The 27,215-nt window shown below is 44.4% G+C and overlaps 6 protein-coding genes across 6 annotated transcripts; 1 reads left to right on the top strand and 5 right to left on the bottom strand.

Moving 5' to 3' along the window:
• Positions 1-154: 154 nt before the first annotated feature.
• On the bottom strand, positions 155-8,075 carry LOC120444844 (mucin-5AC-like). The gene is made up of 10 exons (XM_039624802.1): positions 8,014-8,075; positions 7,710-7,922; positions 6,660-7,564; positions 6,399-6,541; positions 6,093-6,343; positions 4,401-4,496; positions 4,152-4,277; positions 1,679-2,365; positions 1,041-1,136; positions 155-275 (listed from the first exon to the last, which is right to left on the bottom strand). The coding sequence occupies exons 1-10, from the start codon at positions 8,073-8,075 to the stop codon at positions 155-157; spliced, it is 2,700 nt and encodes an 899-aa protein (XP_039480736.1).
• A 707-nt stretch (positions 8,076-8,782) lies between these two features.
• LOC120446838 (cell wall protein DAN4) lies at positions 8,783-9,700 on the bottom strand. Its single transcript, XM_039628030.1, has 3 exons — positions 9,586-9,700; positions 9,300-9,549; positions 8,783-9,260 (listed from the first exon to the last, which is right to left on the bottom strand). The coding sequence occupies exons 1-3, from the start codon at positions 9,698-9,700 to the stop codon at positions 8,783-8,785; spliced, it is 843 nt and encodes a 280-aa protein (XP_039483964.1).
• A 375-nt stretch (positions 9,701-10,075) lies between these two features.
• On the bottom strand, positions 10,076-10,703 carry LOC120446882. The gene is given in 2 exon segments (XM_039628092.1): positions 10,076-10,651; positions 10,653-10,703. Coding segments are annotated over 2 exon segments (627 nt in total).
• Positions 10,704-11,092: 389 nt separating this feature from the next.
• On the bottom strand, positions 11,093-11,659 carry LOC120446193. Its single transcript, XM_039627042.1, has one exon. The coding sequence runs from the start codon at positions 11,657-11,659 to the stop codon at positions 11,093-11,095; it is 567 nt and encodes a 188-aa protein (XP_039482976.1).
• A 400-nt stretch (positions 11,660-12,059) lies between these two features.
• Positions 12,060-13,397, bottom strand: LOC120445838. Its single transcript, XM_039626462.1, has 2 exons — positions 12,187-13,397; positions 12,060-12,132 (listed from the first exon to the last, which is right to left on the bottom strand). The coding sequence occupies exons 1-2, from the start codon at positions 12,709-12,711 to the stop codon at positions 12,109-12,111; spliced, it is 549 nt and encodes a 182-aa protein (XP_039482396.1). The 5' UTR covers positions 12,712-13,397; the 3' UTR covers positions 12,060-12,108.
• Positions 13,398-13,520: 123 nt separating this feature from the next.
• LOC120446342 (formin-like protein 20) lies at positions 13,521-14,226 on the top strand. The gene has a single exon (XM_039627263.1). It carries the CDS (start codon positions 13,525-13,527, stop codon positions 14,224-14,226), a length of 702 nt encoding a protein of 233 aa, XP_039483197.1. The 5' UTR covers positions 13,521-13,524.
• The last annotated feature ends 12,989 nt before the right edge of the window (positions 14,227-27,215 follow it).

The raw sequence follows: 27,215 nt of genomic DNA, 5'->3' as shown, positions 1-27,215 counted from the left end.
GGATGTTGTACTTTCAGTTGTTGTGGATGTTGTAGAACTTTCGGCGGTCGGACTTGCTGTGGACGTTGTCGTTGAATCTGATGGACTTGCAGTGGACGTTGTCGTAGAGTCCGAAGTTGAGGATGTTGGGATCGCGGTGGATGTTGTACTACTTTCAGTTGTTGTGGATGTTGTAGTACTTTCGGTGGTCGGACTTGCCGTGGAAGCTGTCGTTGAATCTGATGGACTTGCAGTGGACGTTGTTGTAGAGTCCGTAGTTGGGGATGTGGGGATTGCTGTGGATGTGGAAGTACTTTCAGTTGTTGTGGATGTGGTAGCACTTTCAGTTGTTGTGGATGTTGAAGAACTTTCGGTTGTTGGACTTGCAGTGGACGTAGTCGTAGAATCGGATGTTGAGGATGTTGGGATCACGGTGGATGTTGTACTACTTTCAGTTGTTGTGGATGTTGTAGAACTTTCGGTGGTCGGACTTGCCGTGGAAGTTGTCGTTGAATCTGATGGACTTGCAGTGGACGTTGTCGTAGAGACCGAAGTTGAGGATGTGGGGATTGCGGTGGATGTTGATGTACTTTCAGTTGTTGTGGATGTTGTAGAACTTTCGGTGGTCGGACTTGCTGTGGAAGTTGTCGTTGAATCTGATGGACTTGCAGTGGACGTTGTCGTAGAGACCGAAGTTGAGGATGTGGGGTTTGCGGTGGATGTGGTAGTACTTTCAGTTGTTGTGGATGTGGTAGTACTTTCAGTTGTTGTGGATGTAGAGGCACTTTCAGTTGTTGTGGATGTTGAAGAACTTTCGCTTGTTGGACTTGCAGTGGACGTAGTCATTGAATCGGATGTTGAGGATGTTGGGATCGCGGTGGATGTTGTACTACTTTCAGTTGTTGTGGATGTTGTAGAACTTTCGGCGGTCGGACTTGCTGTGGACGTTGTCGTTGAATCTGATGGACTTGCAGTGGACGTTGTCGTAGAGTCCGAAGTTGAGGATGTTGGGATCGCGGTGGATGTTGTACTACTTTCAGTTGTTGTGGATGTTGTAGTACTTTCGGTGGTCGGACTTGCCGTGGAAGCTGTCGTTGAATCTGATGGACTTGCAGTGGACGTTGTTGTAGAGTCCGTAGTTGGGGATGTGGGGATTGCTGTGGATGTGGAAGTACTTTCAGTTGTTGTGGATGTGGTAGCACTTTCAGTTGTTGTGGATGTTGAAGAACTTTCGGTTGTTGGACTTGCAGTGGACGTAGTCGTAGAATCGGATGTTGAGGATGTTGGGATCACGGTGGATGTTGTACTACTTTCAGTTGTTGTGGATGTTGTAGAACTTTCGGTGGTCGGACTTGCCGTGGAAGTTGTCGTTGAATCTGATGGACTTGCAGTGGACGTTGTCGTAGAGACCGAAGTTGAGGATGTGGGGATTGCGGTGGATGTTGATGTACTTTCAGTTGTTGTGGATGTTGTAGAACTTTCGGTGGTCGGACTTGCTGTGGAAGTTGTCGTTGAATCTGATGGACTTGCAGTGGACGTTGTGGTAGAGACCGAAGTTGAGGATGTGGGGTTTGCGGTGGATGTGGTAGTACTTTCAGTTGTTGTGGATGTGGTAGTACTTTCAGTTGTTGTGGATGTAGAAGCACTTTCAGTTGTTGTGGATGTTGAAGAACTTTCGCTTGTTGGACTTGCAGTGGACGTAGTCGTTGAATCGGATGTTGAGGATGTTGGGATCGCGGTGGATGTTGTACTACTTTCAGTTGTTGTGGATGTTGTTGAACTTTCGGTGGTCGGACTTGCCGTGGAAGTTGTCGTTGAATCTGATGGACTTGCAGTGGACGTTGTCGTAGAGACCGAAGTTGAGGATGTGGGGATTGCGGTGGATGTTGATGTACTTTCAGTTGTTGTGGATGTTGTAGAACTTTCGGTGGTCGGACTTGCTGTGGAAGTTGTCGTTGAATCTGATGGACTTGCAGTGGACGTTGTCGTAGAGACCGAAGTTGAGGATGTGGGGTTTGCGGTGGATGTGGTAGTACTTTCAGTTGTTGTGGATGTGGTAGCACTTTCAGTTGTTGTGGATGTTGAAGAACTTTCGGTTGTTGGACTTGCAGTGGACGTAGTCGTAGAATCGGATGTTGAGGATGTTGGGATCACGGTGGATGTTGTACTACTTTCGGTTGTTGTGGATGTTGTAGAACTTTCGGTGGTCGGACTTGCCGTGGAAGTTGTCGTTGAATCTGATGGACTTGCAGTGGACGTTGTCGTAGAGACCGAAGTTGAGGATGTGGGGATTGCGGTGGATGTTGATGTACTTTCAGTTGTTGTGGATGTTGTAGAACTTTCGGTGGTCGGACTTGCTGTGGAAGTTGTCGTTGAATCTGATGGACTTGCAGTGGACGTTGTCGTAGAGACCGAAGTTGAGGATGTGGGGTTTGCGGTGGATGTGGTAGTACTTTCAGTTGTTGTGGATGTGGTAGTACTTTCAGTTGTTGTGGATGTAGAAGCACTTTCAGTTGTTGTGGATGTTGAAGAACTTTCGCTTGTTGGACTTGCAGTGGACGTAGTCGTTGAATCGGATGTTGAGGATGTTGGGATCGCGGTGGATGTTGTACTACTTTCAGTTGTTGTGGATGTTGTTGAACTTTCGGTGGTCGGACTTGCCGTGGAAGTTGTCGTTGAATCTGATGGACTTGCAGTGGACGTTGTCGTAGAGACCGAAGTTGAGGATGTGGGGATTGCGGTGGATGTTGATGTACTTTCAGTTGTTGTGGATGTTGTAGAACTTTCGGTGGTCGGACTTGCTGTGGAAGTTGTCGTTGAATCTGATGGACTTGCAGTGGACGTTGTCGTAGAGACCGAAGTTGAGGATGTGGGGTTTGCGGTGGATGTGGTAGTACTTTCAGTTGTTGCGGATGTGGTAGTACTTTCAGTTGTGGATGTTGAAGAACTTTCGGTTGTTGGACTTGCAGTGGAAGTAGTCGTAGAGTCGGATGTTGAGGATGTTGTACTTTCAGTTGTTGTGGATGTTGTAGAACTTTCGCTTGTTGGACTTGCAGTGGACGTAGTCGTTGAATCGGATGTTGAGGATGTTGGGATCGCGGTGGATGTTGTACTACTTTCAGTTGTTGTGGATGTTGTTGAACTTTCGGTGGTCGGACTTGCCGTGGAAGTTGTCGTTGAATCTGATGGACTTGCAGTGGACGTTGTTGTAGAGACCGAAGTTGAGGATGTGGGGATTGCGGTGGATGTTGATGTACTCTCAGTTGTTGTGGATGTTGTAGAACTTTCGGTGGTCGGACTTGCTGTGGAAGTTGTCGTTGAATCTGATGGACTTGCAGTGGACGTTGTCGTAGAGACCGAAGTTGAGGATGTGGGGTTTGCGGTGGATGTGGTAGTACTTTCAGTTGTTGTGGATGTGGTAGTACTTTCAGTTGTTGTGGATGTAGAAGCACTTTCAGTTGTTGTGGATGTTGAAGAACTTTCGCTTGTTGGACTTGCAGTGGACGTAGTCGTTGAATCGGATGTTGAGGATGTTGGGATCGCGGTGGATGTTGTACTACTTTCAGTTGTTGTGGATGTTGTTGAACTTTCGGTGGTCGAACTTGCCGTGGAAGTTGTCGTTGAATCTGATGGACTTGCAGTGGACGTTGTCGTAGAGACCGAAGTTGAGGATGTGGGGATTGCGGTGGATGTTGATGTACTTTCAGTTGTTGTGGATGTTGTAGAACTTTCGGTGGTCGGACTTGCTGTGTAAGTTGTCGTTGAATCTGATGGACTTGCAGTGGACGTTGTCGTAGAGACCGAAGTTGAGGATGTGGGGTTTGCGGTGGATGTGGTAGTACTTTCAGTTGTTGTGGATGTGGTAGTACTTTCAGTTGTTGTGGATGTAGAAACACTTTCAGTTGTTGTGGATGTTGAAGAACTTTCGCTTGTTGGACTTGCAGTGGACGTAGTCGTTGAATCGGATGTTGAGGATGTTGGGATTGCGGTGGATGTTGATGTACTTTCAGTTGTTGTGGATGTTGTAGAACTTTCGGTGGTCGGACTTGCTGTGGAAGTTGTCGTTGAATCTGATGGATTTGCTGTGGACGTTGTCGTAGAGTCCGAAGTTGAGGATGTTGGGATCGCGGTGGATGTTGTACCACTTTCAGTTGTTGTGGATGTTGTAGAACTTTCGGTTGTTGAACTTGCAGTGGACGTAGTCGTAGAATCGGATGTTGAGGATGTTGGGATCGCGGTGGATGTGGTAGTACTTTCCGTTGTTGTGGATGTTGTAGAACTTTCGGTGGTCGGACTTGCTGTGGAAGTTGTCGTTGAATCTGATGGACTTGCAGTGGACGATGTCGTAGAGACCGAAGTTGAGGATGTGGGGATTGCGGTGGATGTGGTAGTTCTTTTAGTTGTTGTGAATGTTGTAGTACTTTCGGTGGTCGGACTTGCCGTGGAAGCTGTCGTTGAATCTGATGGACTTGCAGTGGACGTTGTTGTAGAGTCCGTAGTTGGGGATGTGGGGATTGCTGTGGATGTGGAAGTACTTTCAGTTGTTGTGGATGTGGTAGCACTTTCAGTTGTTGTGGATGTTGAAGAACTTTCGGTTGTTGGACTTGCAGTGGACGTAGTCGTAGAATCGGATGTTGAGGATGTTGGGATCACGGTGGATGTTGTACTACTTTCAGTTGTTGTGGATGTTGTAGAACTTTCGGTGGTCGGACTTGCCGTGGAAGTTGTCGTTGAATCTGATGGACTTGCAGTGGACGTTGTCGTAGAGACCGAAGTTGAGGATGTGGGGATTGCGGTGGATGTTGATGTACTTTCAGTTGTTGTGGATGTTGTAGAACTTTCGGTGGTCGGACTTGCTGTGGAAGTTGTCGTTGAATCTGATGGACTTGCAGTGGACGATGTCGTAGAGACCGAAGTTGAGGATGTGGGGTTTGCGGTGGATGTGGTAGTACTTTTAGTTGTTGTGGATGTGATAGTACTTTCAGTTGTGGATGTTGAAGAACTTTCGGTTGTTGGACTTGCAGTGGAAGTAGTCGTAGAGTCGGATGTTGAGGATGTTGTACTTTCAGTTGTTGTGGATGTTGTAGAACTTTCGGTGGTCGGACTTGCTGTGGACGTTGTCGTTGAATCTGATGGACTTGCAGTGGACGTTGTCGTAGAGTCCGAAGTTGAGGATGTTGGGATCGCGGTGGATGTTGTACTACTTTCAGTTGTTGTGGATGTTGTAGTACTTTCGGTGGTCGGACTTGCCGTGGAAGCTGTCGTTGAATCTGATGGACTTGCAGTGGACGTTGTCGTAGAGACCGAAGTTGAGGATGTGGGGTTTGCGGTGGATGTGGTAGTACTTTCAGTTGTTGTGGATGTTGTAGTACTTTCAGTTGTTGTGGATGTAGAAGCACTTTCAGTTGTTGTGGATGTTGAAGAACTTTCGCTTGTTGGACTTGCAGTGGACGTAGTCGTAGAATCGGATGTTGAGGATGTTGGGATCGCGGTGGATGTTGTACTACTTTCAGTTGTTGTGGATGTTGTAGAACTTTCGGTGGTCGGACTTGCCGTGGAAGTTGTCGTTGAATCTGATGGACTTGCAGTGGACGTTGTCGTAGAGTCCGAAGTTGAGGATGTTGGGATCGCGGTAGATGTTGTACTACTTTCAGTTGTTGTGGATGTTGTAGAACTTTCGGTTGTTGAACTTGCAGTGGACGTTGTCGTAGAGACCGAAGTTGAGGATGTGGGGATTGCGGTGGATGTGGATGTACTTTCAGTTGTTGTGGATGTTGTAGAACTTTCGGTGGTCGGACTTGCTGTGGAAGTTGTCGTTGAATCTGATGGACTTGCAGTGGACGTTGTCGTAGAGACCGAAGTTGAGGAGGTGGGGTTTGCGGTGGATGTGGTAGTACTTTCAGTTGTTGTGGATGTGGTAGTACTTTCAGTTGTTGTGGATGTAGAAGCACTTTCAGTTGTTGTGGATGTTGAAGAACTTTCGCTTGTTGGACTTGCAGTGGACGTAGTCGTAGAATCAGACGTTGAGGATGTTGGAGTTGCGGTGGATGTGGTAGTACTTTCAGTTGTTATGGATGTGATAGTACTTTCAGTTGTTGTGGATGTTGAAGAACTTTCGGTTGTTGGACTTGCAGTGGAAGTAGTTGTGGATGTTGCAGAACTTTCGGTGGTCGGACTTGCTGTGGAAGTTGTCGTTGAATCTGATGGACTTGCAGTGGACGTTGTCGTAGAGTCCGAAGTTGAGGACGTGGGGATTGCGGTGGATGTTGATGTACTTTCGGTTGTTGTGGAAGTCGGAATTGCAGTGGACGTTGTCGTAGATTCCGATGTAGAGGATGTTGGGATTGCGGTGGATGTTGAAGTGCTTTCAGTTGTTGTGGGTGTTGTAGTACTTTCGGTTGTTGTGGATGTTGTAGTACTATCGGTTGTTGTGGAAGTCGGAATTGCAGTGGACGTTGTCGTAGATTCCGATGTAGAGGATGTTGGGATTGCGGTGGATGTTGAAGTGCTTTCAGTTGTTGTGGATGCTGTTGTACTTTCGGTTGTTGTGGATGTTGTAGTACTATCGGTTGTTGTGGAAGTCGGAATTGCAGTTGACGTTGTCGTAGATGCCGATGTTGAGGATGTTGGGACTGCGGTGGATGTTGAAGTGCTTTCAGTTGTTGTGGATGCTGTTGTACTTTCGGTTGTTGTGGGTGTTGTAGTAATATCGGTTGTTGTGGAAGTCGGAATTGCAGTGGACGTTGTCGTAGATGCCGATGTTGAGGATGTTGGGATTGCGGTGGATGTTGAAGTGCTTTCAGTTGTTGTGGATGCTGTTGTACTTTCGGTTGTTGTGGGTGTTGTAGTACTATCGGTTGTTGTGGAAGTCGGAATTGCAGTGGACGTTGTCGTAGATTCCGATGTTGAGGATGTTGGGATTGCGGTGGATGTTGAAGAGCTTTCATTTGTTGTGGATGCTGTAGTAATTTCGGTTGTTGTGGAAGTAGGAATTGCTGTGGACGTAGTCGTAGATGCCGATGTTGAGGATGTTGGGATTGCGGTGGATGTTGAAGTGCTTTCAGTTGTTGTGGATGCTGTTGTACTATCGGTTGTTGTGGAAGTCGGAATTGCTGTGGAAGTAGTCGTAGTGTCCGATGTTGAGGATGTAGGGATTGCGGTGGATGTTGAAGTGCTTTCAGTTGTTGTGGATGCTGTTGTACTTTCGGTTGTTGTGGATGTTGTAGTACTATCGGTTGTTGTGGAAGTCGGAATTGCAGTGGACGTTGTCGTAGATGCCGATGTTGAGGATGTTGGGATTGCGGTGGATGTTGAAGTGCTTTCAGTTGTTGTGGATGCTGTAGTAATTTCGATTGTTGTGGAAGTCGTAGATGCCGATGTTGAGGATGTTGGGATTGCGGTGGATGTTGAAGTGCTTTCAGTTGTTGTGGATGCTGTTGTACTTTCGGTTGTTGTGGATGTTGTAGTACTATCGGTTGTTGTGGAAGTCGGAATTGCAGTGGACGTTGTCGTAGATTCCGATGTTGAGGATGTTGGGATTGCGGTGGATGTTGAAGAGCTTTCAGTTGTTGTGGATGTTGTAGTACTATCGGTTGTTGTGGAAGTAGGAATTGCTGTGGACGTAGTCGTAGATGCCGATGTTGAGGATGTTGGGATTGCGGTGGATGTTGAAGTGCTTTCAGTTGTTGTGGATGCTGTTGTACTTTCGGCTGTTGTGGATGTTGTAGTACTATCGGTTGTTGTGGAAGTCGGAATTGCAGTGGACGTTGTCGTAGATGCCGATGTTGAGAATGTTGGGATTCCGGTGGATGTTGTTGTGGATGTTGTAGTACTTGAAGTACTTGCGGTTGTTGTGGGTGGTGGAATTGCTGTAGACGTAGTCGAAGAGTCCGATGTTGAGGATGGGATTGCGGTGGATGTTGAAGTGGTCGATGTTTGACACGCTGGGAGATTAGGGAAGACTGCACAAATCGGTGTTTCAGTAGTGGTCGTAGTAACTGCTGATGTGGTTAGAGGTTCTGTTGTCGTTGGAACGATTGGCGTTGATGTTTGTGTGACTGACGGTGTTGGTGGAGTTTGAAATTGACCTGGATCATAGGGACCGAAAGGTCCGTACGGGCTATAATAGCCATATCCATAAGGGTCATAATTTGCTAAGTTTTGGTATGCACTCGCCCAATAGTTATTATAATAGTTATTGAGGTAATCGTTATATTCCACATTCTGTTGATTGTTATTTTGCTGATTAGATGGCCTTTGGCTATTAGTGTTTTGCGAATTTGTTCCTATTCCAGTGAGCCTTGAAAATATTGTGGAAGCATCCCACACTGGTATCCTTATCTTTATTGATTGGCCCCATGCTTGGCTGACTAGAATGAACAAAAAGCTGGTGGTATTTAATTTCATTCCGAACTGGGATTAGCGGGCGCTCTGTCTAGCCAAGAACTGAAATGGTAACGGCGATGCACCTGGTGTTTTATACAGAAGACTGATGTCGTAAAATTATAATACGCAAACAAAGGAATGGATAAAACTAGCTTCATAAATCGACCGTTTTTTTAGAATTCCTAAGATTATGACTACGCTCAAAAAACTTCTAAGCTGACGGTTGATGCTTTTGGTGGTGCAAATGCTAATTAGTTCTTACCCGTTTTTATTATGTGGCTCTACTGAAAAAACCATTAGCGGATTCTTGAATCAATTATATAACAAAAGAAAGCCCATTATGTGTGCGGTTGAATTTGTTTCGATTTTATTCAATAAATTAAATGTCGTTTCTGTGAAATACACCAAAGTTCTTTATCTATTTCTTTCCCGCGTAGCCGAAGTAAGGAGATGGCTGAGCCCTACGATAAATATTCGGATATGGAATATATACAGGCTCGGACTCCGCCTCAGCTGATGCCACTGCGGAGCCACGGACGTAGATCGGATTGGAACTGATGCGGTGCAGATCGTAGGGGTTGACCAGAGAGCCGTGCGCATAGCGGAAGGGCAGAGGAGTGGTTTGAATCCGGGCGTTCTGCACCGCCGTTGATGTGGTGTCCGTATCTGAGGGTGCCACAGCAGTGGAAGTGCTGACCGTGTCTGTTGGTGCCACAGCAGTGGATGTGCTGTCCGTATCTGAGGGCGCCACAGCCGTGGAAGTGGCTGGAGATGCCGTTGTCGTGGGCTGATTGGCCACGGCGGTCGAGGTGGTATCGGATCCCGTAGACGTAGGAATGGCGGTCGATGTCGTTGGATTTCCGGTAGAGGTGGGAATGGCAGTGGACGTAGTTGGACTACCGGTAGAGGTAGGAACGGCGGTAGAGGTCGAAGGCGTGGGCAATGTAGTGATGGGAGCGGGTGTGGTCGAAGTTAATGTTTGCTGGTTGTTGTTTAGACTGGCTAGGTATAAGCTATACAAGTACGCGTTGTAAGCCGCCTGAGCCTCGTAGTACTGCTGCAATTGGCTGTTGTAATACGCATTATAAGCTTCGAAAGATTCGTATTCCGCTTGAGCAATGCTGTTGCTTGAGGAGCCACCTCCTCCACCTCCTCCACCTCCTCCACCTCCTCCACCTCCACCACCTCCTCCACCACCACCGCCGCCGCCACCTCCACCACCGCCTCCTGTCAGGGCGGACACTACGCTTCCCAAGGTGTAGACAGGAAAACTGAAGGACTGACCCCAGGCCTGGCCAGTCAGCAGCAAGACCAATCCAATGGTTTTAAACAACATTATGAAGAGAGTTCCAACGGTGCTCCGCTTAGTTCAGAACTAATGTGATGGTTCCATGATGCGCACAGTTTTATACAGTCTGTCGGGTGTCATAAATTGAATTGTGTCTGAGACCTACATAGGACCGGACTGAAGCACGAGCTTAAGATCAAAATTCGATCTGGGCTTGGTGGAGACCCGAAGCGGTCATTTGAATTTTTATTGTTTTGGCTAGCGAAATCACAGAAGTGAACTGAAAGCTTAATTCCCATAACTTAGTCCACTAATGGGCTATCATAATGGACCTACTGCAAGACAAAGCTATTTTACAAACCATCTTTCCCTATGATTATTATTTTCTTTATTACTTTATCACTAATTAATAATAGTAGAAGGCTAGCCAACTCGATAGTAATATGGCGTAGACCCATATATAGGTCTATAGTAAACGTATCTGGGTGGAGTTCTATAATAAAGGGCAGTGCTTTGCGGCGGATTCGCAGCTGGACGACTGGTAGTCCGCTGCAGAATTTTATTAACCGTCTGCTCGGCATCATCCAAATCGTATTTGATGCGCGATCCATTCTTAAAGTCTATGTAGTCAACGTCCTCATCGGTATCACCTCCATCGGCATCTTTTTCCACCTCAGGTTTTCGTGTAGTAGTAGTGGTGGCCTGGGCAATAAAGTCTGACAAAACAGCGGGTGAAATTGTGGCGGATCCTGGCTGCTGTAAGCCCAGAAGAATTCCTTGCAGGAACTGCTCTCGCACCTCGTTGTTGGTTTGCTCAGAGTTCAGTATCTCATCGGACTGGGGCTGTTTCATGATCGCACTGTTTGTGATGGCCAGCGACTCATCTTGGGGTCTGAGGATGGGTATCTGTGGCCGCCCTGCCGTTAGCGCCAAAAGATATAGCCAGGGTAATGCTGTTCGAATCTGCTCCTGCTCCGTATTCACATCACTTGCATTTGCCGGAATGCTGCCACGCGGCCACGGAACACAGAAGAAATCCGATCAGTTTCATATCGAAACGCGGTCGACTTTAAACTAAGTTTGTCTGCGCATTGGGCTTGCATATTTAGCAAATGTCTGCACCGCAAGATATTAAAATGCTAATTTTAGGTTCATTAATAAGTTGGCGATCAGAGAAATCGATCGCTTCTCTCTTGGTTTTCTTTATTTTCGTTGCTCTGTTTATCTTATTTATTTGTTTACTATCGGTTGACTTAAGCTCAATTAACAGAAAATTTATATTTGTGCTTTAAAATGTGCCTAGTTCGTTATCAAATCTGATTTTGTTTTTGCACTGATGAGTATCAAATCATAAATTTAAATAAATGTACACGAAATCACACTTCGTTTGGTTAAATCGATCGTTAGTTTATTTTAAGAATTAAATAATATTTATGAAGTTTATTTCTTAGCCGCAAACTCAATCGGCTGTTGTAATTGTACTGGATATGGTTGGAGATGTCGAACTTGTGGTCTGCGTCGTCGGCGCTGTGGTTTGGATTTCTTTCGAGGAACATATCTCACTTTAATTGGCAAAAATTGCCCTAGACGTCCTAGTAGGGTTTGTAGAAGCGATTGTGACTGTTTTTGGAGCTGCTGTGTTTGTGGGCGTTTCCGGTGGCGTCGGCGGTGACCATGATGACCATGGTGTCCAGGGTGTTTATAGGGATCATATACGGCATATGGTCCGTAGCTTTCGTAGGGACCATAAACTGCGTAAAGTCCGTAATATGGATTGTAAGCCGTCTGAGCCAAATAGAACTGCTGCCATTGATTACTGTAGTACTCGTTCAGATAATCATTGTAATCCGAGAGTGTCTCGTTCTTATGACTGCTGCTGTATTGTTTATGTTGAGAGTTAAGAGCGCGTGCGATGTGTAAGCCCAAATCCTGAAGATCTATACGCACGAGTTCGCCCAAGGACTGAGCGATTAATATAAACAGTAGGCCGACTACTTTGATCGACATTGTGTCAAAAGACGACACGTCTCAGGTCGGCTTCCACAGAACTGAGGCTAAAGCCTGTGGGTGCCGTAGTTTTATAAATCTTTCACGGGGTCACCATGTGAACTGATCTTAAAACATTAGGTCCAGAACGTGTGTTTAAGCAACGATTTAAATTTTTATGGACTTGCCTAATGGAAAGCATAACTTAAAAACAGACTAAGCCGCCACAGAGCCAGAGCCTAACTTATCTATCTCTCATCATCTTGGATCAAAGGTATCAAATCAAGGAAAGGAATTAATTTTACATAATTATAACCGAGCGCTGGCTTCTGCCAAAATATTTTTCTCACTTTCAAATCAAATCGTAGTAAAACGAGAATATTCATTATCTTAAAAGTTCATTTTATTTATATTTTTGTCCGGTAAATTCAGAAGAGCCCCCAAATTGTTCGCGTTTTGAAGTCAGCTCATTATTTTATATATGTTGGGCCATACTAAAAAAATTAAATTTTAAATAAATTAATTGAACTATTATAGACCCCGCTTACCAGCAAGTCATTCTCAAAAACGGGAATCCTATATGACTGCAAATTGGTCGTCTGCGATTTGGTGGTCATCAGATTCCGTACCAAAATCCGGCGTGGAACACCACCCTGTCGCACAGCTTTAACTCGTGTGCGGGGCAGAACCACTGGAGCCGCATAGGATCGATATGCATTCCAGTATTGAGGCTCCGGGGAGACGTCGTTAAAGGCTCTAGAATTCAGGTTCACAAACTGGATATTTGGCTGGCGGCCAAACAGAGACCTTAAGAAATTCCGAAGTGGAGTGTTGCCGGCATTTCCGTTGCTCACATTGCTGACTAGCTGAAAATCCTGGCTGGTTGCGTTCGCACTGATCGTGAGATTCCTTCGCAATCCGTTGCGAAAGAAATGCCTTCCGCCCACAACTTGAACCTGCGACGAGGATGGGTATATTACTTGCACGCCAGGTGATCCATAAAATTGGTAATCTTGTCCTGCAATCGTGTCAGCATGGAGCAGCAGAGTAAGACCAATCAATGTGGCTAACATGACGGAGAGTTGCGATAGGCCTTCTTAGTTCCAGAGTTCAATTTCAGATTCTGCCAGGCTGTGTTGGTTGCCAGCTCTTATATAATCAAAGGCAAACACTTATCTAAATTGTTATTAATGGATCGATTTTTGGGGTCGAACGCTTATAAATTGAAGTCAATTCGCTGGCCCAAGAAATTTATCCCGGTGTCAACTTGTATCTAGAAGACATATGTTCTGACCTCGCAAACCTTAAAGATAACGTTTTGGCGGAACACTGTAAGTGACCTTTTTCATGAGGAGAATGCTTAACTATCCGATTGGTAACCAAGTCAGTTCTTTAAAATATCGCCCTTAATAGTTGTTAACAACTTTCTTTGGTTCATTTCTGTTTATCATGTTTTTACTCCCAAGAATTCCGCATTTTTTCATCGGCACCAGTGAAGTTTATTCGAACATCTGCCACAAAGTAATAAAATAGATTTAATCACTTTTGAGCTGTTCAGTTGGAACTGTGGCAACAGAAATGCTGAACCCGTTAGCTAGCTAATCCATAACGCCGATCTCAACAAAATAAAAGATAGTAACTTTTTGGGCGTGTTCTCAGCTGATTTAAATAGCTAAACTAATTTACATGCGAACTTGGCAGACACGGTGACTAGACTTTTTTTTTGCAAAAGATTTGACTTTTTACCAGAATACAATTTGAAAACATTTGAGAACTGGGTTAATGTTTATCGTCTGCCTTTCGCATTTCATTTGGAGAATGTGACAAGTATAAAAGCTCAGCTGATGCCATCTGTCAATCAGTTCAAAGCGAACACCCACTCCACCATGAGCACCAAACTGGTACTCTTCCTGTGCCTGGCGCTCTGCGGAGCCATGGCCATGGCCCTTCCCCTGGAGGAGAATCTCGAACAGAACGCGGCGTTGGAGAACAGCCAGGAGCTGAACAGCGTCGAGGAGAACGACGGCGAGACGGATCCATCGACGTGGCGCAAGCTCTTCGGCAGCGAAGGTAGCGCGGGAAACCTGGTCGTCACCTTCCCACAGACCACCAGCACCACCACCAAGAAGCCCAAGACGACCAAGCGGCCGTACTACCCGTACCCACCCAAGTACCCGCCCTACCCGCCTTATCCACAATACTCACCGTACCCGGCTCCGTACCCATATCCCGGCTTCTACCCACCTCCCCCAGCACCCTATCCATATCCGTATCCCGGACACGGCGGACACGGTGGACACGGCGGTCACGGCGGCCAAGACGGTGGAAACGGCGGACACCATCATCACCACACGACGACCACCACCACAACGACCACCACCACCAAGAAGCCCACGCCAAAGCCCACCCACCCACACCACCCACCACCACCACCACCTCCACCACCACCACCACCCTACTACTCGCCCTACCCATACTACCCACCCCCACCACCACCACCACCTTCGAGCGAGGAATCCGATGAATCCACCGAGACTCCCACCAAGATCTGCAAGAAGTTCTTCGGCATTGGACTTGTCTGCACGTAGGCGGTAGATCTTTAAAACGACCTTGAAAGCCAGCACAATATTTATTTATTTATAATTTATTAACCGAATAAACAATTGGCAAACATGCAACTCGTTTTGGTGGGATGAAAATGTGTAGCTTTGCTGTAGTGTAGTGGAATCAAGAGAATCATTTCTATAAAAGCTAAACCGGAGTTTAAGACCTTTGTGAAATATAGAAAAAATATATTTTACAACATTCTTCTAAAGTTTACACTTCAAATGCACTATTTAATTTGAACATCGATTTAACATGCCCCGCAGTATTTCACACTTGTCAACTTAAAGACGTATACATTTAGAACGATCCCATGAGAATTATTCGAATTGATACAAAATCTACATAAATATGGATAGGCTGTCAGTGGGATCAACGTTTTTGTGTCGCCACAGGTGCCGTGGAGATTGGTTCCTAATTGACAGCGACAGCCTCATTAACATGATTGTCAGCAAACGATGTATCTGAGTTTAAGCTTTTATTTGGCTGGGCCGTTGAACATTTTCAATTCACCCGAGACACTCTTTGCACATTCAAATTCCGTTTAGTGGGCCAGCGAAGTGAGATGAAGTCGTAAGCAGGCCGGCTGATGACTTGATGACTTCATTGCCAGTTAAAGGTGGTCGCGCTCATTATAAAGATAAGGTTCGAGCTTCGAACCTATTGTTCGTTTGACGTCTGTCATCTAATAGTCGGCTTATTTATCGGGATCTTGTGCGCCGACTTTCTGGCGACACTAATTAAATGTCCGCCGGCTGGCTATGACCAAACCAAAACAGTTCGCAGGCAGGACAAACAAAACATCCAGAAGATGGCGATAGAAAGGCTCCTCAGCTCCTCAGCTCCTACTCAGCTACTGAGCTAGTCAGTTACTCAGCTCTCAGTGTTGCGTGTTCCGAAAATCGTAAATTTCGGATGTTGTTAAAAAAGTTTTGGCAGCGGCATAAATCTGCGGCCAACAGGACAACAGCTTCCACGGCAAAGTCAGTTCACTAACGAGCCAAAATCGTTGACTGGAAATCCTTGAGTACAGAAATAATGCCTATAAATATGCTGAAGCAGTTGTTGTCTATGCCCCTGCCCGTGCCCCTGCCCTTTTGTGATATTCAATTGAGTCAAAGGCAAAACTTTTGCCCAGCCAACCAACCAACCAACCAACCAGCCATTCGAAGGTCAACAGCGCAATTTGTTTCCCCGAATATGTTGTGGATAGAGTTCCGATGGAGGAGCACTAGGAGTCCTGGCACTTCGGAGTCCGAAGGTGCCCCACAATTATGAGTGTTTGCGATGTCTCGGGGCTATCCATCCATCCTTGCCAATCGAAGAATTATAGTTAAGTGAAGTGCCCGGGCACAGCCTGATTGTTTAAACAATGAGCGTAATTACGCTTTTCTATTGGAGAGTCGTAGGTATGGCAATTACACGCAGATTACCACGTAATTTATGAAATATGCAGGGACAAATAAAATACTATAAAACACGTACCCCGTACACAGACCCCATAAATAAGCCAACCAGCCAGCCAGGCTTAGCCAGCAGCTGCCCATAAACTATACGTTTTCCGGAGCCGTTTCTCCTTTCAAATGTAAATATCTATATATGTACGAGTATGTATGTGTATGTATGTGTATGGCACCCTGGTGGCCATAGTATCTTGGCCAAGTGGCAGTTCCATCTTGACTGCGAACCAGTCGTTTGAGCTTGGCAACCAACGGAAGTACTTGGAGCGGCGGAAATACAAATGAAGTTAGCCATATCAGTGGAGCTTACTTAGCCAGCATTTTTATGGCGCTTCGCATTGTTGGGGCAACTTTTGGGCTCAAAACGAAAACGCAGGACTGGCGCATTTGATGCTCTTAGAGGCAGTTATTAAAAATGTGTTCTTCCTGGAAGCCCCGAAACGTACTTCAATTAAATGCCCACCCAAACGGACACAAGAAAAGAATTTTTATACATTTATATAAAACAAATTAAGAGTGCCAGCGAATTGAAACGAATTTCGCCTGTTTCATTTATGTAAACGTTTTGCTGCACCAGTTTGCCCTGTTTGTATATGTCTGAATGTATAAATGTACGTTTGTATTTCAAATTTGCACTCAACAAATAAATCGAGCGACTCTCCTTCAGCGCTCCTTCAACCCTCATCTCATCTTGGCCATTGTTCCCGACAATAGACGTCTGCGTATGGCTTTTCACTTTAATTGTGTGAAATTATTTTGAAAAAGTGTTTCGCATTTCATTTGGTCCTCACCCGCCGCATTTTTCTTGTTCATGCTTTTTTATGCTTTTTTGCTTCCAGTTTTTTGTTAACGATTCGTTTAGCACAAGGCCATATTTATTTGAACGGCAGCCTTTTAATGTCGATTTTTATTGTGCGCTGTATAGACACAAATTGCCTAGACAAATGAGACAGAGAACAACAATTTATGAATACATATATATTTTATATAGATATATGCCTGGCATATTAACAAACATGAAGATTGATCGAAAATCTCATCAAGTACAATTCCATTTATTTTGCCCACTGCTCTCTCTGAAAGGCAATTGAAGTTTTAATTATGCCCCAATGCCGAAATGTGAATAGGTGAACGTTAATTAATTTTGCCACCCTGACCCAATCATCTTGTTATTCTGCTGCCCAAGGCCGTGTTTTTTATACGCTGGCCATCCTTGTGGACCATTAGGTCTATTTTTGGTGGCTAAATTTGAGTCAGAAGTGATTGTAATGAGTTTTTGATATTCCCTCGATGGCGTAAGTTCCCACCATACCAACCACCATTCTTACTGTTCTTCCTGTTCTTGTCAATTTGAAAATAGCCTGCGTTCCTTTCTGCGTCTGAATGTCCAACTTTCTGTCGAAATGTCAGGCGTGCCCGCAGTTGGCTGTCAAATGGCAACAAGAATATACAGTTCTGCCAGTTGCTGTCGATGTAATCAAAATGTGGCCGAGAAATCAAAGTCATCTCGGATAAATACTGAATTAAGTATCAGTTGAATATCCTGGCGTTGGAGTGGGACGGGGGTTGCCCAAAATTAAAGGGCCTTTCAAGCCCATTGGCTTGAGAGCTCCACACCAAGCTCCAAATGGTTTCGTAAGCGAGGACAATCGAGTATTTTAGAAAACACAGCGCTTTGGGGTTTTGTTTTTCGGCACAGGACTCGTGGCAACGAAAACACAAAACCAAAGTGCGGCAAAGGCGCCAAAGCGAAAGGCACACACACACACACACACAATTGTGCACATCTAGCAGCACACGCACACAAAGACACACTCAAGGTCCTTAATGCCGCGCGGTTTTCCTCTTCTTCACTTTCACTAGGGCCCTGCTGCTTCTTTTTTTAATTTCTTTAAGAGCTAAACAGAAATGGCGAAATAAGCATAATTTCAAGCGCCATAAAAACAAAGGCAGCAAAAAAATAAATTCACACAATTTGAAAAACGCAAACACTCAACACGCCAGCCAGGCCAGACTTCAGCTGCTCAGCTACATAGCTTCAGTTCCATCGGCTGCTCCTTTTGTACACCTAAAGAAACAATGTTGCAAAAATGTTTTCCAATTTGGTGTATGATTTAACAGGTATTTTTCAAGCTTCTCTTAGTTGAATTTGCAACTCGCACTACATTCTATGTAGCTTTAACTATCAATCATTCATTTGAAAACATATACTTTTTCTTGTAATATCTAAAATTTCAGTAAAATTATAATTTTTTTTCTGAGTGTAGACAGTGCTCGTGCAGCTGCTTAATGGCTTTCGCCCTCCGAGTGTAGGTGTAGGTGTAAGCGTGATGGGGTGTGCTTGTGTGTGGTTGATGGCCAACATTCTTGGTTTCCCTCCAAGTTTTGGATGAGAATGAATTAAAAAAATGTTTACGAGTCGACCGCTTGATTTTCAGCACATTGGTAAAATGGCTGGTCAAGAGAAAAGCGAAAAAAACCGAAAAACTGGAAAACTGAAAAACTGAAAAACAACAACTAGGGCAGGAGTACCATAACCAAAAGAATGTGCAAGGGCACACCTCTCCATTAAAGCCCAATCTGCTGCGAAAATACCAAACCGACCGACCGAAACCCAAACGGTTGCAAGTGTGTAAGTGTTTGTGGTGATGGTTTTGGGGCTACACTCCGAATTCCCCACCAAGTGGACAGCAGGGGTGCGGTGGTGGAAATTAATTGAATTGCCAACGGTTTGTCCTTAATTACAAGTGTCTAAAAATATTGGAAGCCATAAAAAGGCAACTCGAACAAACCACTATTACATCAAATGGAAAAGATTCCAGAAAAATGTACCAATTTTAATTATTATTATTGAAAAGTCGTTAATTGTGGCCCTAAAACCTCTCAAATGAATCAAGTGCTTTTCAGTTGCGATCCAAATACACAACAGTTTTTATTGTTCCATGCTCATCACTCAACTTGCGACTTTCTTCTTACTTTCTAGCCGCCGCAAAGTTTTAATTATTTCATGGCACACTTGAGGGCCGCGGCTGAATGGCCAGCATGTGCGGTAAATGAGGCTAGAATTTCCAGCTAGGAAAACAATTCAATAATTGGCAATCAGAGGGGGAGATAAATGGGATAAGCCTGAAAATTAATATTGAGTAACTTCGATGGCTGCCACACGAACTCGATAAACAAGCTAATTAGTTTCTGCTCTTTGCCAATGAGATTGTAATTAGCGGTCTGCGCTACTACGACTGTATGGGGTCCAAGTGAATAAATGGTTGCAGGACTCTGTACTCTGTACTTTGAGGCAAGGATGCTTAACAAAAGTACCCGCAACCAATAAACGGTCACATGGAGCACCACACCTACTGGACACCGCCCACTGTGCCCACAGAATGGTGATTCGTGTTGCAAGTGCAGCATAATTGAGCGAATTGGGCTGTTTTGGGGGCAATCGGGATAATCGGCTGGCTTAAAGGGGTGGCGCTGGCAAGACCGCCAAAATCGAAATGAGACAAAATGCACCTCTATAAATTGCGATGGCCGCCCCCCTTGCGGCAGTTGACAAATTATTAGCGAGTTTTACGAGCCAAGCGTGCGGCTTTGGCTTAAATTTATGCGGCATTTGGCGGCGTAGGGCAGGTAGCTGCCCTTCAGTCTATTAAATCAGTGGCGGAAAAGAACTGAACGAATTATTTATGGCACGCATTTAGGCAGTGATAAAATATGATAAATGCCAAGATCCTAGTGCCACTGCAGCACTAGAGCGTCTCACCGCCATTATCTGTGCCCCTCAGCTGCCTGCCACATGCATAATTTAAGACAAATTGACTATAAATCAGGCCGACGAACATTTTCGTTTGGCTTTGCCACCTTAAACGAATAATACGCAAAAAATTTGGTAGCTGGCATATAGAAATCGACATCGGCCTAAAAAGCCAGCAGCATTTGGACACAGGTGGCACAACAGCAGCGACATTGGGGCATTGAAGGATGCGGCATCAGGAGGTGGCAGGATGCGGCATGGCCATTGTGATGCCGCAAAACAAGCGCAGACAGTCGGGCAATTCATTTGAAAATGTTTTTATAAATACAATGCCCTAAGCTAAACGCAGGGTTCGTCTGTTTCCGCAAATGAAAATAATGAAATACTTGTGTAATTGAAAACGTAATTGTCTTTCTGGCGGAAAGGACCGGCAATGAATCTGATAATAGTTCACCCTCGACCGCTTTGATAACATTATATTTTAGAAATGTATTTATCCAGCCATAAAAAGTCACTTTAACAGCATTGAAAATAAAGTTTTAAGTGGGCAGAAAAAATGTTGAACTTTATAGTATCTTTTTTATGGCGATACATATATTTACGATCCCTAAAAACACTAAAAGTGAAGTTCTACTTCGTTGTGGGTTAGCCGAGTGCCATATTGACACTGCTGGTAAAACCATTTGGGGCAGGTCATTTATTGATATAACGAAAACATATTTTTATTGATCTCGCGATGTGAAATTTAGATTTATTTTTAGGCAATTTGATGGCCTATGAAGATTTTATAGTTCTGTGCGCTGCACGCCTTGTTTTTGCCGTTTTTGCTTGTAATTGCTATGGAAAAACGTATAAATCTGCCGAAAAATACGTGTAAAAATGATTTTTCAGAGCGAGGCACGTGTGTGTGTCATGTTTTGCCGGAGGGGAGGCACTTCGGGAATTCCGCAACACCCGCCGGTGGCCGCAGCAGCTGTCCCCTGCACGCAATTAATCACCTGGCAACTGGCGACCCCGCAGGACGACAAGCGCTGCCCCAAAATTCAATTTCCTGGTCCTCATACCGATTCACCTGCACTGCACCATGGGAAAAGCCAGCGAAAGTACGCAGTACTCCCTAGTTCTAAACTTAACTCTGCCTTATTGTAGCAAGCCGATTGAAGAGCATTTTTTTAGTAATTATTATTAATTAAAATATTCATTCACAATGAACATGAATACATAATTAAATAGATAAATGCGTTGAATTTATGAAAATTGGAATTTACTAGATTAAATTATAACAATAACAAATATCTTCTCTTCTATTGATGGATTTTTTTCATTATTTTGCAAAACAATAGAGCATACTGCTGCACTGCTGTTAACATCAAATGTTTGCCCCATCAACGCCTTTATGCCCAATTCCATAGTCCAAAGTTGCTTGCGGTCGAGCTGAGGGCCATGGAGGTGGCCAAGGGAAGGAAGCCAGACTCGTTTGCCTTTCAGAGTCTGCAGATGTCTAAAGCCGCTAAATATGAGCGCAGTTCCTTCAGCTGCTGGGCCACTCGAGCGGGTGAAGCACCTTTTAGACAGCAGCCAGGCACTTAATTTTGCGCACTTTTTAGCAGTTGCCAAGCGGGGGCCAAAAGGAGAAGACCTGGCCCAAACCAGCTACCAGCAACCAGCAACCAAACTGGCCAAGAAGCTGGCGCGTCAGTCAAAGTGCAAGTGGCACTTGTTGCCACTCCAAACGTGCGGGCACAAAACGGAAGCCGCTGCCAGAGGAAACGTTCCTTTACGGAATTTTCCCGCCGTCCTCCAGAAACCGCCCACTGGGCCACCTTTTTATTCTTTGGAACCCGCCAGTGGAAAACTAACCCTAATTGCATCTACGCTGCATGGCAAACATTCACTTGTAGCGAACTGGGGCTGCACAAACAGAGAAGCAAATGTATTTTCCGAATGTGTTTTCCCAGAGGTAAGTTTGGCTCACACACAGATATTGTGAATTGTAAATAACAAACATCTCGTGTGGCACGGCAATTATTTGCCCAAAAAAAAGCATTCAAACGGGAAAATCATATGAGCTTTTTGCTGACAAGCCAAAGGGAAAGATGGACGCTCAAGATACTTTCATGCACTGCGTCTGGTTTCTCTACAAATTAAAAGTTTTGGCCTCGTTGTGGCTCCCCCAAAAACACTGAAAGTTTACTCAGCGATAATTTATAAAAATTCCTGGGTAAAAACAACATTCGATATCTGAATTACATAGCATACATAGCTACATGGAGTTGGCTAAAAATACATTTTGAATACATCCATTTTATAATTTGTAGCCATTGGTAAATTCAAAATTATAGTTTAAGAAAGTTTCTGCTCGGCTGGCTTTTTGGTTGTAATTTTTCCGTTGCCTGGAACGCATTTTTCATTCTGTTCAAATGGTTTTAACTAGGAATTCTGATGGCCACAAAACCCATGGCACTTTGGCATCGTCCTTGAGCCCCCCACCACCACCCCCAACATATATTTCAGGCATGGGTATTGGCTGAAGGACATGGAGCGACGAAGAGTTCATAGGCCTGCCTCCCCAGAATCAGCATTGTGTGCAAGGATATTCATGTAGTTGAGTGTCCATATGTGTTTGTGCAATTTCCCGGGGGAAATTTATGTAAATAAAATAACGAATAAAATTTACAATATTACAATCATGTGCAGTATATTCGAGGCTGCATTCAGAGAGCCTGGTCTCACCCCCTTCGACTTCCATTCATTCATTCGTTCATTTGATTTCGTTACGATTCACTGGAAATTGTGCATTGCAAGCCCGCCCCTTTTCACTTCTTTATGTATACTAAATGCAAGTGTATGGCTCTCAATTGGTTTGTTTTCTAGAGGGAAAGCGAGGGAAATCTTACGCCAAGGTCGTCCAATAGATGGCAGTGCCACCCACACTCCTCGATCCAATTGTCAATATCATTAAATGGGTAGTGGAATAGTAATAACAACTCGATGTGTACTGAAGTCCCGTCTAGACGGTGACCTTAAAACTGGATAGCAATAGTTATGCAATCGGTTTGATGGCGCAAAGAACAAACTTTAATTGCTTCGAGGCAGGAAAAGTTTTTTAATCATGATTTTGCGCATTTTACAGATGTGCGTGCCGGAATATATTTTTAGACAACACCACCCACATGAGGAGTACCCACATGAGCCGAGGACTAGGCAAATTTCACACCCAACTAGATTTGTAATAAGCAAAAGCTAGAGCATCGCTCTTGCCCTCGAACGCCCGTCCAAATGGATTAGAAACAACTTTGTCTGCGCCAGAAAGTATGCAAAATTATTGAAATTGAGCATTCAATTTATTTGCAAATGGCTTGCCATATATATTCATCCAAACGAACAGCTTTTGCCTTGTTTTCCGTTTTCAGGACTCTGCTTTTTACCGCACACAAACCCACCCACACACACACACACACATATATGTTCATGGTGCTGGCAGCATGGAAAAGTTTAAGGATAACTGAAATGTACGCACGAAGGCGCCAACATCTATTAAGCTCCAATGGAGAAAATAATACATTATACATATCCAATATATATACACATATATTTTTGCGCACAACATGAAGCTCCGTGTCTAAGTGTGTGTGTGTGAGTGCGCGGGCAATACAATCAATAATTATTTCCATATCATTAGATGCCAGATCGCAAAATGAAATGCTAAGGCAAGAGCAAAGGCAAAGTGTATGAGCCAAACAAAAAGTCGTAGATTCCTTTTCCAAATTGGTAAGCGAATCACCGTGCAGGACTAACTGCTCTGCTCTAAAGTTGAAAATTCTATTTTTCTTCTTGTCGGTTCCGCCAGCTGTTCATACTTTCCGGCCGGAAAAGCTAGAAAACAATCACTGAAATTTGTTGGCCAAAATTGTTTCTATTAATTTTTCGAAACAAACTGAGTAACTGAGTGCGTTTTTGCCACCCCATGCACGTCTATAGGAGAGCCGACTTTTGTTTATAGCCATTAGCCAATAGCCATTATAATGCCACACATGTGTGCCCGTCATCAAAGTTGAAAATTTAAATGAACCGACAAAATTATGTTCCTTTCCAATTAAGCCAAATGCAACAAAAAGCCAAGAAAGAAAGAAAACTCGCAAATAAAGAAACGAAAAGAAAAAAGCTTGATTTTGTAATACGACAGTGGATATACCACTTGTTGCACATAACTTTAGCTTAATTTAAATCTGTTTCTGTAGAGTGTCAAATGTTCATTTAAAATGTTAGCAAATCAAAAATGTATACCAGCTGAACATGTGCAGTAAAGATCAGAAAACGCACATAAAAACGATATGCCTGCAATCTCTAGAAATACCGCATACAAAGAAACGAGAAAACGCTGGAAAAACCCATAAAAACCAGTGAGGAAAGCACGTGGCAACCGCCAGCGAGAAAAACAATCTTAAGAAAGGTGAATATTTTCAGAGATTGCGTGCGAGTGTGTGTATTTGACTCTCTTGAGGCGACAAAAGTGCGGAAAGTGCGGAAAAGCACATACATTTGCGCACATGTTGATACATTTAAGCTGATTTTGCAGATGATTAAAATTGAATGGCCAAGACAGAGACACACTCAAGAAAAAGGTACTTACAAAAAAATGGCACACGGCGTATGCGTAATCTGCACGCAATAATTAATAAACGAAAGCATTTTCTCATTTCCAACGCGGAACAGTGTGCTTTGACCCCGATTAATCAAGTTTGACTTATGAGGCAGCCGTAAGGTGCAGCGAGCACTTGGCTTACAGCCAGTCACCCAGTCACATTTAATTGGGCCAGGCCAAGAGAGCCATTTGCCGTTCGGCGAAAGGAAAGCCAAAAAACAAAAAGCAGAAAAACAAAAACAAAAACAGGGCACACAAAAAAGGCTGGCAATTGCACTCCGCTCTCCAGTCCGATTAAGGATCATTGGCAGCAGGCAGCAGGCAACTGGCAACAGGACACGAGTTGCCGCCATCAAAGGTAGAAGAATAATTGTATGTATAAATAATTGATGGCAATAAACGGAACGGAGAAAAGTGCAGAACGAGTCGCAGGGCAACCGCAAATGAGCGCCATCGAGTGTCGATGTGGCAATTGTTTCGCATTTGCTTTAATGCCCCCCCCCCCCCCCCCCCCACACACACAAAGGGGCCCCATTAAGGGGATAATACAGTGGAGATTCGCTAAAAGGTGCCCCTACCCAGTGCCTGAATGACAATCGCCAGCTATCGAGACCTCTCTTTCGTATAAACAATGCATTGAACCCAGTTTGCTTTAATTGACAACATCGTTTGCAGCTCGTATTCGAAATTATTTATGTATGTGCAGCTTTTGTGCTGTAATTACATTGTAAATTTAACGTTTCGAAAACCAAAGTTTTGCGCAAGTGGTACGATTTTAATGTCAGTGAAGTACAATTGAGTGCATAATAATGGGCCACACAGTGCAATGCCACACATTTGGCTGTAAAGTTAGTTAAGTGCCAAAAGAATATACAGATGTGAACCTTTCGATTTAAAGCCTATCCTCTGCTCTGTTGGTAGGTGCTTGTTTAATGCCTTTCATAAACAATTCTAATCAATCTCACCCCTTCCATTATGTGCAGTACTCCCTCGGCTTGTAGAACCCCTCGAGTAAAAATCAAGGGGGAGCACCAAGTTTACAACTCCACTTGACTTGCTTGTAAGAAGCTGTTTGCGACATGCTTGTAAAACTGTTAACACACCAAGGCAATAACAAAGCCGGAACCAGACACCCACGCACACACAGATACACACACGCACACACTGATACAGAGATGCCACGCAGCACAAAGACTCAGACAACGCCCACCATTTATGGCGCGTGGGCGTGGCCGTGTCATTAGAGACGCTCAATCTCTGTGGCCTGTTTGCTCACGAGACGCAACACAAACACTTTGATTCAATTTCACTGAGGCGACGGCAACTCTGTGCAACTGCAACTGCAACATCAACTTTGCAACCACCCAACCACCCTAGCCACCCCACCACCATCCACGCAAGGCCACCGCAGAGAGCGCCCACTGCGCCATTTCGCCACCCACTATTTGGAAAATCGGGAAAAGTTTTGTGTGGCACTAATGCAAAATTTAAGAGAGCATAAAATGCCAGCGAACGGCACGCACAAGTTAACAATCATTTAATTTCCATGTTTCAAATAACTATTTCGCCGGCGCAAACTTTCGCCTGCCTGATAAACTGCCATTGCCACCAACTTCTAATTACGAATGCAAAATAATTGGTCTAAACCAATGGCGATGCACACGGGGTTAAGCCGCCGGAAAATTCGCTGGTTTGAAAAGGTCCGATGCCCCGAAATGCTGAACAATGGCGCTTTCTTTGCCAAGAGACTCGGCCAGCGAAATAGTTGAGCGAATAGTTCTCCACTTCCATTGTAATGCCAAAAATGTACAATAGCGATTTTCACGAAAATATGGTTACAGCTGAATAAAAGTATGCATGATTAAGTATCAGAGCAATTAGTAACTGGCACATTCTACCGAGCATCAAATACGCATATCATTAAATACGCACTGCACAGGAAGAGCTTATACTTCAACTAATGCTGTTGGAATATTTATTAAACGCTTAATACGCGCTAGCCTGGCATACCCTCAGTAGCGAAGGCATACCCATTAGGCGCTATATCGTGCACAAGCCACAGCAAAATCGTATCCATCTCCATGTAATTGCAGTGAATACTCAGCACTTTATTTGCTCAACGCCCCACCCGTCCAGTTCATTATGGGCACCAATGTGGATTTCCATTGCCTCTGCACTATTTTTATTTGGTTGATGGACCAATGAACCAATGGACCAATGGGCCGAGGGCATTCATTTTGGGTTGCTGTGGCCACAGTGCGGAACATATTTCTACAAGCCAGAGAAGTACTTATTGCGATAATGAAACTGAACAGCGCCAACAGTGCAACGAAAATGTTCAAATAATTGCGGCCATAAATTAAAGAAAAATATATAAATTTCGCAGCTTTGATATGAAATTATGATACATTTGAACAGGGAAACGGACATGGCTCGCATATCGCCATCAATTAGGACGTAGCATTCAAATATACACCGCTTTCCGATTATTATTATTATTTTTATTGGAATGGTTATGGGGCCATAAGCAGAACATGCTACACATTCAATCCATTCGGCATCCGAGCGATGGTTCATTGGATTGCCTCAACATTGGCATGGGATATTCGAATTTAGTAACTGATACCCGGGTCCAGTTATAGCAACAGGGCCAGAAAAGAAAGCCATAACGGGGCAAAAGAGAATCGTTTCTTGGCGAAATTGCCACAATAAATGCTAAAATGTGATTGTGCTTTAATAGTGCCGCCTTTGTCTGTGACTTCCACAGCCACCAGGGACATATCCACACGCCATATGCAATATAGAGAGCAGTGTGGTGTTCGTTCCATATGAGCCTGCACTAGACAGCACGTGCCAAACCAAGAACAAACCAAGAGCAAAAAAAATCTGAGGACTAAAAAACTTGTCTGACTCCTTTGAGTTTGGCTTGTCACTGACCGAATCGCTGGCGCCTACATATACATATGTATACATCGCATTGCCAACAATTTGCCGTCTTAAACTTTTTCACTTGAGTTTTGCGAGTGGGAGAGCGGTATGCGTATGCAACTTTAATAGACCTTCAGTCCGAAGGAATTCAAGCCAACATGCAGCATTGTCTGATCCTGGGACAGC

Source organism: Drosophila santomea, chromosome 2R (assembly GCF_016746245.2).
Source record: "Drosophila santomea strain STO CAGO 1482 chromosome 2R, Prin_Dsan_1.1, whole genome shotgun sequence".
NCBI classification, from domain to species: domain Eukaryota; kingdom Metazoa; phylum Arthropoda; class Insecta; order Diptera; family Drosophilidae; genus Drosophila; species Drosophila santomea.
The sequence above is the reverse complement of the archived record's forward strand: the minus strand, read 5'-3'. Positions and strand labels throughout refer to the sequence as shown.

Excerpts from the sequence above, each read along its gene's own strand:
- LOC120446838 (XM_039628030.1), bottom strand. The coding sequence starts at position 9,700 with ATGTTGTTTAAAACCATTGGATTGGTCTTGCTGCTGACTGGCCAGGCC. Across the intron at positions 9,550-9,585 it reads GTCCGCCCTGACAGGAGGCG|GTGGTGGAGGTGGAGGAGGT; the intron begins GTGGTGGAGGTG and ends GTGGTGGAGGAG. Across the intron at positions 9,261-9,299 it reads CCCATCACTACATTGCCCAC|TCCAACTACGTCCACTGCCA; the intron begins GCCTTCGACCTC and ends CTCTACCGGTAG.
- LOC120446193 (XM_039627042.1), bottom strand. The coding sequence starts at position 11,659 with ATGTCGATCAAAGTAGTCGGCCTACTGTTTATATTAATCGCTCAGTCC.
- LOC120444844 (XM_039624802.1), bottom strand. The coding sequence starts at position 8,075 with ATGATCCAGGTCAATTTCAAACTCCACCAACACCGTCAGTCACACAAA. Across the intron at positions 2,366-4,151 it reads TGCAAGTTCAACAACCGAAA|TCCATCAGATTCAACGACAA; the intron begins GTTCTACAACAT and ends GTCCACTGCAAG. Across the intron at positions 1,137-1,678 it reads ACATCCGATTCAACGACTAC|CAATCCCCACATCCCCAACT; the intron begins GTCCACTGCAAG and ends CCACATCCACAG.
- LOC120446342 (XM_039627263.1), top strand. The coding sequence starts at position 13,525 with ATGAGCACCAAACTGGTACTCTTCCTGTGCCTGGCGCTCTGCGGAGCC.
- LOC120445838 (XM_039626462.1), bottom strand. The coding sequence starts at position 12,711 with ATGTTAGCCACATTGATTGGTCTTACTCTGCTGCTCCATGCTGACACG. Across the intron at positions 12,133-12,186 it reads TTTTTGAGAATGACTTGCTG|TATGGCCCAACATATATAAA; the intron begins GTAAGCGGGGTC and ends TAATTTTTTTAG.